Source organism: Dendrobates tinctorius, unplaced genomic scaffold, assembly GCF_039654945.1.
Source record: "Dendrobates tinctorius isolate UK_male_01 unplaced genomic scaffold, ASM3965494v1 ptg000079l, whole genome shotgun sequence".
NCBI lineage: Eukaryota > Metazoa > Chordata > Amphibia > Anura > Dendrobatidae > Dendrobates > Dendrobates tinctorius.
Window position 1 is genome coordinate 27660545 of NW_027361747.1, and position 18860 is coordinate 27679404.

Here is an 18860-nt window from a genome sequence, read left to right on the forward strand (position 1 = left end):
TATAGTGGTTTGCTCCACGCCTCCACTGGCCTCAGTGAGCGGGCATTTCTTCTAGCACGCCCACTGCTGCAGCATGCAGTCCCCTACACACGGACCTCCAGCATCCTCCCTGTGGTTGCCATTTTCCGGCGTGTAGACCCGGATAGTGGCTTCTCCCGGCAGGGCCTGCTCCTACCTTCGTAACAGCAGCCTCAACAGCCCGGTAGCAGACTACTGGACATGAAGGACGCTTGGCTGGACACTGTGAGTAGCTCTGCCCTGCAGACTGACTCTCACATCTGCATCTTTCTCTGTCCCCTAACCATTCTGGCATCAGTTAGTGGGTCGGCTCATCATGCCTAAGCCTACTCGTCCCTCTGCTTCCTCTTCCTCCTCTACTCCTCTACTCTGGTCAGACACTTCACATGTTCTTCGTGCAAGTCCAAACTCCCCTCAGGTCAGTCCTCTTCCCTCTGTCAGAACTGCAGCAATCTCTCTACCCACCGCCCAGGAGTCCCTCTCTACCCCAGGCGAGTCCGAGACTCCTATTCCAGCGTGGGTGTCTTCTCTGTCGCAGTCTGTGGCGGACCTCACCAGAGTGTCACAGACCCTGGTGACCGTGATTGACAAATTGCCCCTTCCAGATCCCACAGTTGCCAGTGGGTCACAGGATTCTCCGCCTGGCCCTTCCAACACAGGCCGCAAAAGGCCCACACAGGAGCACCGTTCTGGGTCCCCTTCCCGCTCCATCTCACCATCCGGCCCTTCACGGCGAGATCCCTCTTCCAGATACTCCTCCCCCGAGCCAGGCGAGGCGTCTTCGGACGCGCTTTCAGAGGATGATTCAGAACAGGCCTCTAACATGAGAGATATGGTTCAGAGCCTGATTGTCGCGGGCAACCAGACAATACCACCTTCCAAGATCTTCGCCCCAGACCGTGTGTTTGTGGAGGTACTAAAGAGAGAACGGGAGAACCCTACCAGACGCTTTCAAAGAGGGAAGCGCCTCGGCATCCTATATCCCTTCTCCTATGCAGGGAAATATTTGATTTCTGCCTCCCTGGACTCCGCATCCTGGGCTGCTCAGGCTTCCAGCAATATGGTGGTCATCCGGAGGAACATTTGGTTCAAAGCATGGCCTATTGTCAAAAAGTCGCTTACCAGCCTCCCCTTCCTGTGGGATCGCCTGTTGTGCTGTTCCGTCTAAAGTTATGATTATATGGTTTCATAGATTGTGTTATTTTCCATGCTGTGTAGTCTTGCATTTGGTCTGCTGCCACCTGCTGGTCTTTTTCTGTATAGCAGCCTGCAGCTAATTATTTCTAGCACATGCCTTCCACTTCCGGGTCAGGTCACTCCTCCTCTTCCTGTTAGCTGCCATTCTTAGTTTTACTTCACCCGGGAGAGACGCGCCTGTACGGGCTGTGAAAGGCATCAGTTTTTTTGACCAATTTGCTGAATCAACTTGCTACCAACTTGCTGCACACACTTTGCTGAATCACATTTGCTGCACAAGCGCTGCACAACTTGCTTCACAATTTGCTGTGTCACCTTGGTCGTTACATCTGCACGTCTGGAGAACCTACTGCATTACCAATCATATGCTGTATGTCCAGATTTCCAAATGAACAAGTCTGGACTTCACAATATCTGGTGTGTATCATCTCTCCGGACGCATGAACAGCAAAACAGCAACAGTCCTGTCTGCTCTGCATTGAGTAAACTGAAGGTAGGAATCTCTCCCAGCCCCAATCAACTACACCTCCATTCGCCTCATGTGGGGACAGAACACCTGTTTGGGCCCATGTTGGAGCAGATTATTAAGGAGGCCACAGATGGCACGAGTTCTCTTCTTCTCCAGTCCAGTTTTCGCCGGCCTTCCCAGAAGCAGCAATTCCGCCCCTTTCGGGCCTTTCGTCGCTTCACGGCGACGGCGGATTCTTCTGGTCAGTGTAGGCCACAGACCCACCACGTCAGAAAACGGCTTCCTTCAAGCCCACTCCCTCATGGTGTCCTCAAAGCTCCCATGGTAGGTCCGCCATGCCCAGACCAGGCAGATCGTCCTCGGCATGATTCGTGTCCAGATCCCAGTGTATCTCCCAGGCTGGGCGGTCGTCTCCTCTTTTTCTGGGACGCTTGGCTCGCCTCTGTGGAGGACGCATGGGTCAGGTAGATTATATCCTCAGGATACAAAATAAAGTTCACGTCGCGTCCCCAGGATCGATTCTTCGAATCTCGTCCTCCAAAAGATCCTGCTCTGGTTCCGGGTTTCTTTGCTTCCATCGCCTCCCTTCTCAGTTCCAGAGTTATCGTCCCTGTCCCAGAACAAGACCGCTTCCCAGGTTTCTATTCAAACCTGTTTGTGGTGTCAAGGTAGGGTGGCGTGGTTCGGCCCATTCTGGATCTGAAGTTACTGAACTGGAAGATCCGCCTGCGCCATTTCAGGAAGGAGTTTCACCGCTCAGTAATTGCTTCCATGGAGGCGCAGGAATTCACGTGCTCCATAGACATCAAGACGCTTACCTCCGATTTTCCGGCTCATCAGAGGTTCCTATGTTTTGCAGTGCAGTGGAACCATTTCCAGTTTGTCGCCCTGCCGTTCAGCCTCACGACTGCTCTCATGGTCTTCACAAAGATCATGGTGGCATTGATGGCCATTTTGAGGATCAGGGGCCTAGTGCTTATCCCGTACCTCAACGACATCCTCATCAAGGCTCCATCTCTCTCTCAGGCCCAGGAAAGTCTGTTCATCGTCCTTGACTCCCTAGCCCGATTCGGGTGGCTAGTCAACAGTAAAATGTTCCGACTCAGTGCCTTGTCTTCTTAGGCATGCTGTTCGACACCCGACAGGCGAGGGTTTTTCTCCCCAAAGAGAAGAAAGCAATCCTCCAACAAGGAGTTTGCTCCCTGCAAGGCCTTTGGCTTCCTTCCTTCTGTTCAGCAATGAAGGTCTTGGGCAGAATGGTGGGCGCATCGGAAGCAATTCCCTTTGCGCAGTTCCACTCAAGACCACGTCAGCGGGCCATCCTTTCGCAATGGGACAGACCTGTCGCTGGATCGTCCGCTTCGTCTCTCTTCCTGAGTCAAGCGGTCTCTCGACTGGTGGTTGTCATCCCCTCTCATCCTCCAGGGCTGGTCCTTCCGGTCCATTGACAGGTGGTGATAACGGACGCCAGCCTTCTCGGCTGGGGGCGGTTTTTCGCCATCTGACGGTTCAGGGACGTTTTTCGACACAGGAATCCTCTCTACCGATCAACATCCTCGAGATAAGCAACTCAAAGAAGAAAAAAATAGAATGGCACTAAGAAACAGTCTAATTACTGATGGAGTACGTGGACTCTGAGTCAGCGACACCTTGCAGGGTGAAAGCACGGTAGTGAAGGTGCTTGCTTGAAAGAGCATGCGTAGAAGTGTGTTTAACGCGAAACGGCCGTAGTCTTGTTTCTTGTCTGCATGCCTGCACTTATCCTGCCCTCACAAACCTTGTCCATGTATGTTTTTTTCTAAAATAAAAGACTTAGGTTTTTTTATGACACGGTAAACGGAGTGTGCTGCTTTTTTTTCTCTATTTTTTTTCTCTATTTTTTGGATTGATCCTCGAGATAAGGGCCATCCTTCTGTCCCTCCGTCACTGGGAAAGGCTTCTCAAGTGTCTGCCAGTCAGAATTCAGACGGACAGTGCCACAGCAGTGGCATACGTCAATCACCAGGGAGGGTCCCGGGCGATGGCCGAGGTATCCCGGATCCTCCTCTGGGCGGAGACGACCGTTCCGGCAATATCTGCAGTGCATATTCCCGGCGTGGACAGCTGGGCCGCCGACTTTCTCAGCCCCCGGGGGTCTCTCTGCATGAGAGTTGTCCCTGCATCAGGAGGTTTTCCATCAGATTTGCCTTCGATGAGAAACTCCGGATGTGGACCTCATGGCTTCCCGGATGAACAGGAAGGTTCCACGGTTCGTTTCCAGGTCCCACGACCCTCTCGTGGTGGGCGCCGATTCTCTGGCCATTCCCTGGTCGCAACTCGCGCTTCCCTACCTTTTTCCTCCCCTTTCCCTTCCAAAGCAGAGGGGGGTGCCAGTAATTCTGATCGCATCGGATTAGCCCAGAAGGTCTTGGTTCGCAGAGATCGTCAATCTTCTGGCGGACGCACCTTAGAGGCTCCCAGACAGGCCAGATCTTCTGTCACAAGGACCCATCTGCCTCCAGAGTTCTCGGTCGCTCAATTTGACGGCATGGCTGTTGAAACTGCGGTTCTGAGAGCGTCCATTTTTTTTGAAGCCGTCGTCTTCCAGGGTCTATTATCGGACCTGGAAAGCCTATTTTCGCTGGTGCAAGTCCAACGACATTCCGCCAATGACATTGTCACTTCCTTCCATTTTGGCTTTTCTCCAAGCGGACCTTGATGCTGGCCTTACTCTTAGTTCTCTAAAGGGTCAGGTATCAGCCCTCGCCTTTCTCTTTCAGAAGTCCTTAGCCTCCCATTCTCAAGTCAAAACTTTCCTTCAAGGAGTGGCGTACCGGAATCCCGTGGACCCCTGGCACTCCAATCTTGTTCTGGAGGTCTTGAGGGGTTCCCCCTTTAAACCTCTGAGAGGTCTCCCTGTCTGTTCTGTCCTGGAAGGTGGCATTTCTTGTGGCTATCACCTCCATTGGACGCGTCTCAGAGTTGGCGGCTCTTTCCTGTCACCCTTCCTTCTTGGTTCTTCACCAGGATAAAGTAAGGTAGTGTGGCCTCTGCCTTCTTTCTTTCCCTTTCTTCGCTGGATCAGAACTGCAATTTTGGAGGCTTACCGGATTAAGAACAGAGTGCCTCCCCCGGGGATTAAGGCTCACTGTACCCGGGCAGTGGGCGCCTCCTGGGCGGTACACCATGGGGCATCCGCCCTACAACTTTGCAAAGCGGCAACATAGTCTTCCATCCACACGTTTGCCAAATTTTGCCAGGTCCATAACTACGCTTCGGCGGACGCCAGCCTAGATAGAAGGATCTTGCATGTAGCAGTGGTGAGTTCTCTGACCTGAATGAAGTTTTCTGCTGTTTCCCTCCCAGGGACTGCTTTGGGATGTCCCATGGTTCCTGTGTCCCCCAATGAAGCGATAGAGAAAACAGGATTTTTGGTTGCTTACCGTAAAATCTGTTTCTCGGAGCCTTCATTGGGGGACACAGCACCCTCCCATGTTTACAATTCCTGTTATTTCTTCTGCGTGTTATGGTTACAGTTGAGTTGTCTGTTTGTTCTTTCTATTCTGTTGCTTCTACTACTTTCTCACTAACTGATTAGTGCCAGTCGGAGGGGTGTACGCTGCAGAGGAGGAGCTAACTTTTTTATGTGCATAGTGTCAGCCTCCTAGTGGCAGCACCATACACCCATGGTTCCTGTGTCCCCCAATGAAGGCTCAGAGAAGCAGATTTTACGGTAAGCAACCAAAAATCCTGTTTTTTCAGTCATGCTAAGGCTGTGAGTACAAGGAGTCTTTTTGCCGTGTTTTCAGAGCAGAAACTGAACCTCTAAGTTTTTGAGAATTTTTGAGATTTGCAGCTTTTCCACTAAGTGTCTGCTCCAAAGCCACCTCCAAAAAACTCTGTGCGCAAAAACCCTAACTACGTACTGTAACGTCTAAAAGGTTTTAGAGACGCACAAAGATGACAAACAGCGGGGTCCATGCATACAATAAAAATCCCAAAGGACCATTCACATTGGGCCAGGAAAACTGCTAGCCACATAGGCTCTATGCAGGCATTCAGCGGAGACATGAGAGGTCTCGTACCTTACCTCCATCTCACTTTAAAAAAGCCGTCCCACAAAGGGTTTTTTGTTAATAAATCTGTATGTGGTGGACTGTGTTGTTATACTCCTCTACCTCCACTTTCTCCGGGATCCAGCGCCATTCTGCTTTTCTTCTCAGTGACGTCACCGCTCTTCAGACTCTCAGGCTCACACTATGATGCTGGGGTCTCTGGAGTGACCCCAGCATCTTCAAATCTGTCCTCAGCACTACCCCTTTGAATAACAATGGTCCAGGTGCTATCCAATAAAAAAAAATCTGTTGGCACTCTTCCGATTTATACTGTGATGTGAGCGAACCCTTACAATATAAGTCTATGGAGCCGTGCGCTGATGCCCCATAGGCTTACATAGTAATAGCCACTTCCGGGTCACGCAGAGAGTGGTGCGATCACAGAGGTGTGGGGCTGAATGGCGCTGGATCCCGTTGAAGATGGATGAGTACATTATTACACATGCACTAAACTACATACCCATATACATCGGTGATGAGCAAACGTGCTCGGATAAGGTGTTATCTAAGAATGCTCATTTGCCAACCGAGTGACTTTGGCGTATTCGAAAAATATGTGAGAGTCCCCGTGCCTACATGTCTGTTCGACAGCTGTAACACATGCAAAGAATGCCTATCAAGCAGCCGCGGCGACTCAAACATATTTTTCGACTACGCTGAAGGCACTCTGTTAACACACGAGCATGCTCAGATAACACCTTATCCGATCATGTTTGCTCATCATGAATATGCACACAGTTATTAAAAAAAAAAATCTTCATGAGAGGGCTTCTGTAACTCTAAGGAATAGAAAGTGAGCAGTTTCCCAGCAGTCCGCTGTGACGTTCGTTTGATCAACTCTTAGATTTGCGAGCCTACCCACTAGTGTCCATAGAGCACCATACACGCTTTCTGGCGGGATGTGTATTCAGGGCCATGTTCACATGTGTCCATTTCGCCGGACACTGTTGGATTTATACTCTAATGAAGCCCGTACCTACTAATTCTCTGGTTTCTCTTTTTTAGGTCTCTTAGAATAGTTGACATAGAAGAAGTTGGTTGTTGAACCCCAGGAAGCACATTTTTTTTGTATTTCTGATTGGAAGGTAACAATGATTGTACTCTGTTCTGTTGATAGATTATCTGACCTGTTTATTATTTTATTTTTTTGTACAATTTAACTCCTATTATTCATTTTGCATCGACTCAACTCTGTATCTGCTGTAGGATACTTCTAATATTTTTTACTTTCTGTTACCCATATTGGAATGGTTTATATTAAATACTTAATTTCTGTGACTTGAGCCTTTTACTCCATAAATGAATGACTTGTGAATTCCCATCATTTCACACTTCTGTACATACAGGGCTGTCAGTAATGTTGGCGTGCGTTGTACTCGGTGCACATGTACCATATGCTGGAGATACACCAAGCACAAGCAGTACTGATAGACTTGTGGCTGTGTCCTGTTACTGAACCTTCGCTAACAGTTATTTGACATTCATTTATTGCCTTTAGTGACAGACACCTTTGATAATAAAAATAAATATACATAGCTAAATGTATCTTCTATCATAAAAATGATGGCTTTACATTGGGTTTTTTTACAGGCCTGTATTCAGGGTTGGTGCCCCTACTAATCACGCGCTGATGACCTATCTTATGAGAAGTGTCACGTCCCAGACAACCATGTTTACTTTGGTGCCATCTTCCCCATATTTAGGGTGGATTGTGTAGGGCGTATATGATTTCTACCCAAAATCTATACCTGTTCTATATGCAGAAGGTATAAGCTGTATATATTACACTGAGGCCAGCATTGGTGATAAACTCCAATCCTGACCGCTTTAACTCCTGTGGTCAATAGTGACTACGTCACCTAGTCAATAAAGACTCATTCAGATGTCCGTGGGGATCGGTCCAAGCACGGACTGCCAATGCACGGTCTGTCCGCGGTTCTCCTGATCCAAGCGTGACTGCGTTATATATTTCTATGACACTGTCTCGCTTGGGTCAGGAGAGCCGCGGCCAGTCCGGACATTTTTTCATCGTCGGCGTCCTGCTGGCCAGCACGCATCGCTGTGTTTGACGCCGACGAGCGACCTCGTTGGCGACACAGAACTCGGGGACACAGGCTGGAATCGTTCAGAATAGCTGCTGTGTGACAAGGTCCCAACGATCCTTACCAGGTGGTATCATTGTTGGGATCGCTGGTGTGTCGTTGAAGAGATCTGCCTGTTTGGCATCTTACTAGAGACCGTGTAGCGATGCACCAGCGATCCCTACCAGGTCGTATCGTTGTCTGGATCGCTGGTGCGTGGCTGTGTGAAACGGGACCCTTAGTCATCATCTCGTCTGCCATCATATTTGCTCTTATTAGACAGCTCAGGCTTCATGGGATAACACTGACAGACACGATGCATTGTTTTAAAGAAATTTTGAGGTTCATTATAACCTTTAAAAAAAAAAGATAGAAAATATTAAAACCGAGTAAACTCAAAAACCTTTTTTTTACCCATTTTTTACGCAACACATAAGAATAATTTTGTCACACCGATAATAACCTTAACTATTAATTATATAATATTTATTCTGAAGGTTGATTATGACATTTAAGGAAAAAAAAACCTCAAATTTGCCCCAAAGTAGTACCAATAAAATTGATACAGATGTAATGCCGATAGACAGGACTATGCCAGGAAGCCCCAAGGATTTTACTTTATAGCCATCATCGTCACTGTCCCCATTGGGGCTTACAGCCTAAGTTTCTATCAGTAGGTCTTTGGAGTGTCATGTCATTCTATACGGGGTGTTGGGAAGGAGCGGGAATGTTACTCTGTAACAGCACAGATTTGTGTGTCATTTATAGTGTTGGGATAATCCACCTGTGGGATCTAATAAATTCCAAATCATCAAATATTCTGAGTTGTTACACGTCCGTCATAAAGTATATAAACCTCCCTTGTATTGGTATAGAGAGCCCAAAATGAGCCGTTAATACAGAATATAGGTGTTATCAGGGACATTTCCTAATTTTCTGCTCAGATTGTCTGGTTAAATAAAGGGATCCATTGGCGCAGCGTGTTTTTTTTTTTTGTTTTTTTTTACAACTGCTTTACTCACCTTCCCTGGGTCCGGCACCTTGTCTCTGCCACTGCTCCCAGTGCCACTTATCGTCCACAGCACTGCAGCCAATAACTGAATTCCGCGACTCTGCCCGCGCTGATGGCACTAATCGCTCAGAGCCGCTGAACTCACTGACTGGCTGCAGCGCTGTCAATGTGACATCAGCAGTGCAAACTATAACAGACACCAGGAGCAGCAGCTGACATTCCGCATTGGACCCGGAGAGGGTCAGTAATGTATTGCTCTAAAAAAGATCACTTTAAAAAAAAAAAAGTGCGCCATGATGACAACGTCAGTAAAGGACAGAGGCCCAATCTAATCTATGCACACGCGCACACACTGTACCAAGTGAGTTTAAAAAAAAATATTTTAATTGCACATTACGGAATAAATACTTTACATACATACTTTTTGGATTGATATAGTCACAATCGGGAATATTGCTTGACAAAATTTTAACACAAATCAATTTCTGCAGATAAATTACAGCCAAAATATGCAAAAGAAAATAAAAAAATAGATCATGATTTTATTATACTTGTCACAAAAATAAGCAATGATGGCAGCAATAACGAAAACCATAAATAAAAAATAAGTGATTATTTTTTGTAACAAGAAAATCAAAACCCTTTGCAATCAAGGAGAACTCCCAAAAGAACTACGGCACCACAGTTGGGGTTTGCTCACACAAAGCATTTGTGTTGAATTTTCTTTTGGCCCATTTTTTTTTCTATTTTCGTACAATAAATAGCCACCAAATCTCATTCACATATTGCATATTTTTCCTTGCGTTTATTAAAAATATGCTACATAGCAAATATTTCAGTATTTTTACTGCATTTTTTTCCCATTTTAGATCAAAGCAGCAATAAAAAAAATGCACAGAAAATACACCAGATATGCAGAATTTTAATGTGTAATTACCCTTGTGTTATTCTAGGGTGAGTAATGGGAACATACCCTTGGGGACACAGTGGCCACACTTCCCGGCACTGGCAGTCCAGCATTTTCTTATAGACACTTGACCCAAATTCAGTTGATCTTTAATTTTCTCCCCTGTACTGGGAAAATGCCAGCTGGGCCACATGGGAGCCAATGTGGTCGTACTGAGGGGTCAGGAGATCTATGGTGTAAATGGGGACTCGGCGGTTTTTGAAGGGGGCTAACATTTTTATCATGTTTAAAGGACCACTAAACCGAGAGAGGGCAAAAAACGCAACAAAAATCCCAGCAATTCATTCTCATTTTCCTGATCCTACGGCGGCGTTCACTGTGCCACAGATCTTACTCCAGCCAATGCGGGGGTAGGATTCAAGACCCACACTGAGGTGTACGCCACTCGTCCGGCGTTCCCAAATCACGAAGAGGCATGCACATCTTCATGAATTGGGTGCGGCGGTCTGACTCCAGCACATCTCCTCATCAAGACCAACGTGAAGAGCACTAGTCTTCAGGACTCGGGCCCAATCTCTTTTAGGATCATGCGGAGAATGGACAAAAGTAAGGTCAGCGATATCTTTTGCCCTCCTTCATTTTGAGAATTAGTGTCCCTTTAAGAGGTTTCCCTTTCATTATTTTTGGGAGTACTACTTTAGCACTGCCCTGGATTAGAAAAAGAAATCCTATCCCCCATCTCCCCCTGCAGAGTCAGCGCCATGTCTGTTAGTACAGTTCAGCCCATCCCCCTCCCATAGCACTGAACTACACCCCGGGCACGGATTATGGACCTACGGACAGATGGCGCTGGGTCTGTTCCTTGTTTTTATCACGGACCTCACTTATAAGCAGCGTCTCCATAAGATTCTGGAATCTGTAGTTGGGAGGGACGGTCATTTTATGATCTCCCTATTACATCTAGCAGCTTTGTTCTTGTATAGTAGCACTACAAGCGCCTGTAAACGCTTCTATAAAACCAATAGGATATTGGTCACATTGAGCAGCGAAGCCAAGAAGGGACACCGGTTATTCCAGTAAGATTATCCATGCAATTTACAAAAAAAAAACTAATAGCAGCTTCAATGAACATTCATGATGGCAGCTGTTCGCTACGCACAGCGGGCAGACACGTTACAGGATGGCGAGGGTTACTACACAACATTGCCCCCTACCTTATTAGTACTACCCTAGTAATATGACCCCATATGTAACTACCTTGAAGGACGATTATAGAAGGATCAGTATGCTTTCTGAAAACCAGTGACGGAGCCAGCTAATCCGCTGACGAGCAGGATATCTGCAATGTACAGAGCTGGAATTCCTACAGAAATAGAAAAGGGAAGAGTAAATTCTGGACTACATTCTTATCATCTAATAGTTGCTTTTCAATAGTGGTATCTCTCCTTATTCCACTTTTCCACCCCCCAGTGTATTCTGCAAAAAGTGATGAGATCTGCTCTGGTCCCTATAGGATGGCCCTACACATTGCATTTCTCAACTAAAGAGAGTGCCCATTCTTTGGGGTCACTGCTCTTCCTCACTAATAAGTCGATAAATCCCCCCCCCCAGTATGTTCGGAGGACCTACAGGAAAGTGCCAGTGGCTTTTTTTTCTTTAATTTCTCCTATTCTGTACAGGAATGCTTCCACTGAAGTCTCCAACATACTTTTTGGAATCTGAAGGATTGACTTACCGTATTTTGTAGTTCAGAAAAGTCTATTAGATCTCTATCGGTACCTATTAATAATTAAAAGGGTTGACCGGGACTCTAACATTCATCACCAATATTTGATCAGTGGGGGGTGCGACACCTGGCACCCCCTCCGATCAGCTGTTATCAATGTCGGCCGGAACTGCTCAGTTGCGGAGCTATTGACAGAATAGTGGCTGCAGATGAGTACTGCACATCTGCCACATATTGATTTGAATGGTTGACGGATTTGTAGTACCTAGGGCTCTGCAGATCCAGACGCCGCTGTCACAGGAACAGCTACCGCACCATCGATCAGACATCAATGACCTATCCCAAGTAGAGGTCATCAATGTTAAAGTCCTGGACAACGCCTATAAAGTCTCTAAATGAGACCCTGAAGTTATGTTTCGTTCGCAGTCTATGTGGCAACAGTATAACATTCCACAAGGTTGGACCGATGGTATACGACAGCACAAAACATTAGTCTTTAAGGGATTATTCAGACAGACATTGGGTCATGGTTTAAATCACAGGGCAAAAATCCCCTGCTTTTACTGTAAATTGCCATAGTCTTCTACAGCATCACAGGTCAAGCAAGTTCTCTTTAAACCATGCGCACTGCTCTCTGCCAAGCGGCAAGAACCCTTCATTTGCTAGTCATTCTTATCGCTAGGAGGTAGGGAACTACATCCAATGTCAGGTCCGGGATGACCACATTAGTCTACCGACAACCTCTACAGTGCAAAGCACATTCAGATCTTACACACTCTGATATCTGATTATCATGGTGACCCAAGCCCGAAAACTATGCAAGTATCTGGATTTCCAGGCACTTATGTCAATCATGAGCCTTTAATAAAACCCACTGGGACAGGGATTCATGCTCAACAAGACGCGTGGTTTGAAATCATGAAAGGTCACTGAACGCATCATAAGTGTGGCCCATTCCCTTGTGTAAAAAGAAGATAAAAGCTTCGGAATATTACCAGAGCCTGTAGACACACACTTAGGGCGACCAGCCAGTAATCGATGAACGAGCGCTCATAGGAAACATTTTATTCTACCAGTATTGGCCCATCTATACAGGACCACAATCGGCAGACAATCGAGGAAAACATTGTTTCATCGGGTGCTATACGTGTTATGAATTCTTTAAAATCCTTATCGGCAGTGTGTTACCCAGTGAAAACAGGAACCGTGCTGCCGATACTGCTCATTGTGTCCCCATCATTGTTTCATCAATCCTTGTATATGCTTTTATATAAACAATTGTCATTCGTTTGCCTGGATCAGACCGACTCTATGGGACGTTAGTTTCTGGTTTCTGCTGCACAAACCACCACTGCTACATGTGAACAAAGTTGATCCTTTTTTCCCCCAGTATATCCCTCCCAGCTCACATCACACTGTTCCCTATAAATAAATAGAAGCACTAATATAATAGCAAGTGTTTAATAAGACCTCTAAGCAGTCAGGAACACTGCTTCATCTGAGTCGGGATCCTTCCCACTGTCCTCGCTGGGTAATGAGTCTCCACCGCTCGGAGACCGGCAGCTCAAGTCCTCCACTCCAGACTCCTGGTCACTGTTGGCCGACAGGTCAGGGTCCGAGCTCTTCAAATGGTCCTGGGTTAGGATGAGGGCCGAGTCCTCCTCACCTTGGGATGGACTACGAGAGGGAAACAGCTTCAGGTTGGTGCTGTAATCTTGGGGCGTATTAGCCGGAGAGTGTTTGGTGATGCATATCTGGAAGTTGTGGATTTTTGGCTGCTCATTGAGATTCTTGTTGGTTTCATTTGACTCTCGAGTTTCCAGTTTTGTTAATCTCTAAAGGAAAAATTGTTAGACAAGCAAAAGTTACATTAATTTTACACTTGTATTAGGTCAGGACCTGTTAATGTGGCAGTTACATAACCGCTACATGCAAGCTGATCGGCAACGGTTCGTGGTCTGTTTACTAAGGCCGGCCACACTTACAGCTCTGGCAAAAATAAGAGAACACTACAGTTTTATAAAAATCAGCTTCTCTACATGTCTGACAACCATTCCAGTTGAATTCCAAGCAGAGTACACCTCATTCTACTTAATGTGCTTCTGATTAGGTGATCACCTGAACCAAATCTTATTTAACCCCTTTCTGTCATGTGACATACTATCCCGTCCATGTGCCCTGGGACTTGGTGAGCGCCACTGATCGCGGCCGGGTGTCAGCTGATTATCACAGCTGACACCCGGCACAATGTGTCAGGGGCGGTCACGGACCGCCCCTGACACGTTAACCCCTTACACACCGCGATCAAACACTATCGCGGTGTACCGGGGGTTAAAGGGAAGCATCGGCAGGGAGGGGGCTCCATCCCTGCAGGTCCCTGAATCCAAGATGGCGACGAGGACCTTCGGGGGCCTGCAGGGAGCCGGCTTCCTCAGTGCCTGCAAAGAGCAGGCAAGGAGGAAGCCTTGTGCAGTGCCTGTGACAGATTGCTGATCTGTCACAGTGATCTGTGATGTGACAGATCAGCGATGTCCCACCTGGGACGATGTAATAAAGTTAAAAAAAAAAAAAAAAAAAAAGTAAAAATAATTTTAGAAAAAAATCACTAAGTTAAAAAAAATTTCCTAATTAATTTTTTGGAAATAAAAACAATAAAAGTACACATATTTGGTATCGCCGCATCCGTAACGACCCGCCCTATAAAACTGTGCCATTAGTTAACCCCTTTAGCGAACCCCTTAAAAAATAATAAAAAACGAAGCAAAAAATAATGATTTATCATACCACCGAACAAAAAGTGCAATAACGCACGATCAAAAAGACGCATGTAAATAAACATGGTACCACTGAAAACGTCATCTTGTCCCGCAAAAAAACGAGCCACCATACAGCATCATCAGTGAAAAAATAAAAAAGTTATAGCTCACAGAATAAAGCAATGCAAAAAGAATTTATATAAAATTGTTTTCATTGCATAAAAGCGCCAAAACATAAAAAAAAGACCTACATGAGGTATCGCTGTAACCGTACTGACCCGAAGAATAAAACCGCTTTATCAATTTTACCGCACGCTGAACGGTGTAAACGCACCCCCCGAAAAGAAATTCATGAAACGCTGGTTTTTGTTCATTCTGTGTTCCAAAAATCAGAATAAAAGATGTCACGTGCCCGAACATAATACCAATAAAAGCGTCAACTCGTCCCGCAAAAAATAAGACCTCACATGACTCAGTGGGTCAAAATACGGAAAAATTATAGCTCTCAATATGTGGTGATGCAAAAACTATTTTTACAATAAAAAGCGTCTTTTAGCGTGTGACAGCAGCCAAACATAAAAACCCGCTATAAATAGTAAATCAAACCCCCCGTTATCACCCCCTTAGTTAGGGAAAAATAATAAAATAAAGTATTTATTTCCATTTTCCCATTAGGGCTAGGTTTAGGGGTGTGTTGGGATTAGGGTTGGAGTTAGAATTGGGGGGTTTCCACTGTTTGGGCACATCAGGTGCTCTCCGATTTCCACTGTTTGGGCACATCAGGTGCTCTCCAAACGCAACATGGCGTCTGATCTCAATTCCAGCCAATTCTGCGTTGAAAAAGTCAAATGGTGCTCCTTCCCTTCCAAGCTCTGCCATGCGCCCAAACAGTGTTTTACCCCCACATATGGGGTATCAGCCTACTCAGGACAAATTGCAAAACAACTTTTGGGGTCCAATTTCTCATGTTACCCTTAGGAAAATAAAAAATTGGGGGCAAAAATATCATTTTTGTGGAAAAAAAATTTTTTATTTTCACGCCCGGGCATTATAAACTTCTGTGAAGCACTTGGGGGTTCAAAGTGCTCACCAAACATCTAGATAAGTTCCGTGGGGGGTCTAGTTTCCAAAATGGGGTCACTTGTGGGGAGTTTCAATAGTTTAGGTACATCAGAGGCTCTCCAAACGCACATGACACCCGCAGACCAATCCATCAAAGTCTGCATTCCAAAACGTCACTACTTCCCTTCCGAGCCCCGACATGTACCCATACAGTAGTTTTCTCCCACATATGAGGTATCAGCGTACTCAGGACAAATTAAACAACTTTTTGGGTCCTGTTACCCTTGGAAAAATAAGAATTGAGGGTGAAAAGATCATTTTTGTGGAAACAATATGATTTTTTAATTGTACGGCTGTACGTTATAAACTTCTGTGAAGCCCTTGGGGGTTCAAAGTTCTTATCACACATCTAGATACGTTCCTTGGGGGGTCTAGTTTCCAAAATGGGGTCACTTGTGGGGTGTTTCCACTGTTTAGGTACATCAGGGGCTCTCCAAACGTGACATGGCGTCCGATCTGAATTCCAGCCAATTTTGCATTGAAAAAGTCAAACGGCGCTCCTTCCATTCTGAGCTCTGCCATGCGCCAAAACAGTGGTTACCCCCACATATCAGGTATCAGCGTACTCAGGACAAACTGCACAATAACTTTTGCAGTCCAATTTCTCCTGTTACCCTTGGTAAAATAAAAAAATTGAACCTGAAGTATTTTTTTTGTGAAAAAAAGTTAAATGTTCATTTTTTTTTAAATATTCAAAAAAATTCCTGTGAAGCCACCTGAAGGGTTAATAAACTTCTTGAATGTGGTTTTGAGCACCTTTAGGGGTGCAGTTTTTAGAATGGTGTCAAAGTGGCTTCAAATGTGATGTGGTCCATAAAAATAAAATGGTGTTGCAAAAATGAGAAATCGCTGGTCAAATTTTAACCCTTATACTTCCTAAGAAAAAAAATTTGGGTTCCAACATTGTGCTGATGTAAAGTAAACATGTGGGAAATGTTACTTAAGTGTTTTGTGTGCCGTATCTCTGTGATTTAAGGGCATCAAAATTCAAAGTTGGAAAATTGCGAAATTTTCAAAATTTTCGCCAAATTTCCTTTTTTTCACAAATAAACGCAAGTTATATGAATGAAATTTTACCACTAGCATGAAGTACAATATGTCACGAGAAAACAATGTCAGAATCACCAGGATCCATGGAAGCGTTCCAGAGTTATTACCTCATAAAGGGACAGTGGTCAGAATTGTAAAAATTGGCCCGGTCATGAACGTGCAAACCACCCTTGGGGGTTAAGGGGTTAATGAGGGGAAAGTATAAAAAACCCTGCTGTGGTGTTTCACAATCCTCTTGAAATAGGACAAGCTGGATGGCAAAACAAGTGCTAGTAAGATCCCAAAACTACCGTATATACTCATGTATAAGTCGACCCCCCCCCCCTAATTTTGCCACAAAAAACTGGGAAAACTTATTGACTCATGTATCAGCTGAGGGTGGTGCTGGACAAGGGTTAATGATGGTCCCAGAAGATGCTCCATAGATAAATACCCCCCATAAAATGCTGCACAAGGGTTAATGGTGGCCCAAGAAGATGCTCTATAGATAAATACCTCCCATATATTGCTGCACAAGGGTAAAGGTACCGTCACACATAGCGACTCACCAGCGATCCCGACAACGATATCAACGTGTCAGGATCGCTGGCGAGCTGTCAGACAGCTTCACCCGCGATCAGCACCAGCGAAGCCGAGCACCCGGCGTCGCTGTGTACTTTAGTTACCAGCGCGCTGATGCAGGGAGCTGGTAACTAAGGTACACTTCGGGTTAATAAGGGACGTGCGTCACATAGAAACCAGATGTGTACCTTAGTTACCAGCTCCCTGCATCAGCGCGCTGGTAAAACTAAGGTACACAGAGGGTTTCTAAGCACCTCATGGTGCTTAGAAACCCTGCGTTTACCTTAGTTACCAGCTGATCGCTCGTCTCCCGCCTGTCACACGCAGCGTGAGGGCCAGCGGGAGACCAGCAATCAAAGAAATGTTCAGGGCTTTCCAAGAGCGATCAGCGATACCGGCAGGGGGGCCGGTCATCGCTGTCACACACAGCGATCTCGCTGGTGAGATCGCTGTTGTGTCACAAAACTTGTGACTCAGCAGCGATCTCGCTAGCGAGATCGCTATGTGTGATGGGGCCCTTAATGGTGGCCCAAGAAGATGCTCCATAGATAAGAAAAAAAACCCATATGCTGCTGCACATGAGTGAATACTGCCCCATAAGATGCTCCATAAATACCCCCCATGATATGCTGCTGCACAAGGGTTAATGCTGCCCCATAAGATGCTCTATAAATACCCCCCATATGCTGCTGCACAAGGGTTAATGCTGCCCCATAAGATGCTCCATAAATACTCCCCATATGCTGCTGCACAAGGGTTAATGCTGCCCCATAAGATGCTCTATAAATACCCCCCATATGCTGCTGCACAAGGGTTAATGCTGCCCCATAAGATGCTCCATAAATACCCCCCATATGCTGCTGCACAAGGGTTAATGCTGCCCCATAAGACGCTCCATAAATACCCCCCATATGCTGCTGCACAAGGGTTAATGCTGCCCCATAAGATGCTCCATAAATACCCCCCCCCCCCCATATATTGCCGCTGCTGCAATTAAAAAAAAAAAAAAAAAATGACATGGTGCTGGTGTCGCCGCTAGGCCCTCGGCACTGGCGATATTTAACGGTCCCTGTTCCATCGCCGTCCATTGCTGTGTCTCCCGGGTCTCTGCAGTGACGTTCAGCAGAGGGCGCACACCGACTATGTAATCACTCCCTCTGACCTGAACGTCACAGCAGGAGGACCCGGAGACAGAGCGGTGAACAGCGATGGAACGGGGACAGGTGAATATTGCTCTGCCCCTGTCATACTCACCCCCTCCTGGCGCACGGTCTTCTCTGCCAGCCCCTGCTTCTCCCTCGGTCTTCTTCCTGCGTTCAGCGGTCACGTGGTACCGCTCATTAAACCCATGAATATGCGCATATCATGAGTTTAATGAGCGGTACCACGTAACCCTGAACACAGGCGCAGGATACCTACGGAGAAGAGGGGGGGCTGCAGAGACGTGCCAGGAGGGGTGAGTATGATCTCTGACAGCCCCGCCGACCCTCGGTATATGTCTCGCGTATAAGCCGAAAGGGGGGACTTTCAGCCCCAAAAAACAGGCTGAAAATCTCGGCTTATATACGGTAATAGGAATGAAAAAAAGACATCTGATGTAGGGGTAAAATATTCACTGGTGCATTTTTTTAAATAAATACAAAATTTAGTGCTTGGAAATTCGGAGACATGTTGTCAGTTTATAGAATAAAAGAGCAATTTTTACTCAAAAATATAAAGAGAAAAATCAGACAAACTGAACATTTTGCAGTGGTCTCTTAATTTTTGCCAGAGCTGTATGTTATCGGCAGCACATTTCTCGTTTACACAGGACAATGTGCTACTAATGATGATCATTTTTAAACTTGCTCAAAAATAAATGCACCAG

General features: G+C 46.1%; 2 protein-coding genes across 2 annotated transcripts in view; one reads left to right on the top strand and one right to left on the bottom strand.

Annotated features, from left to right (window-relative positions):
* The window catches only part of VPS37A (VPS37A subunit of ESCRT-I), a 49516-nt gene extending 42460 nt beyond the window's left edge, over positions 1-7056 (top strand). Inside the window, exon 12 of the mRNA XM_073583614.1 lies at positions 6784-7056. The gene's annotated coding sequence lies outside the window, so the exon portion shown is untranslated. The remainder of the gene's footprint in view (positions 1-6783) is intronic.
* A 2177-nt stretch (positions 7057-9233) lies between these two features.
* Positions 9234-18860, bottom strand: part of MTMR7 (myotubularin related protein 7) — an 86889-nt gene continuing 77262 nt past the window's right edge. Inside the window, exon 14 of the mRNA XM_073583612.1 lies at positions 9234-13339. Coding sequence (XP_073439713.1) covers positions 12977-13339 — 363 coding nt within the window. The 3' untranslated portion in view covers positions 9234-12976. The remainder of the gene's footprint in view (positions 13340-18860) is intronic.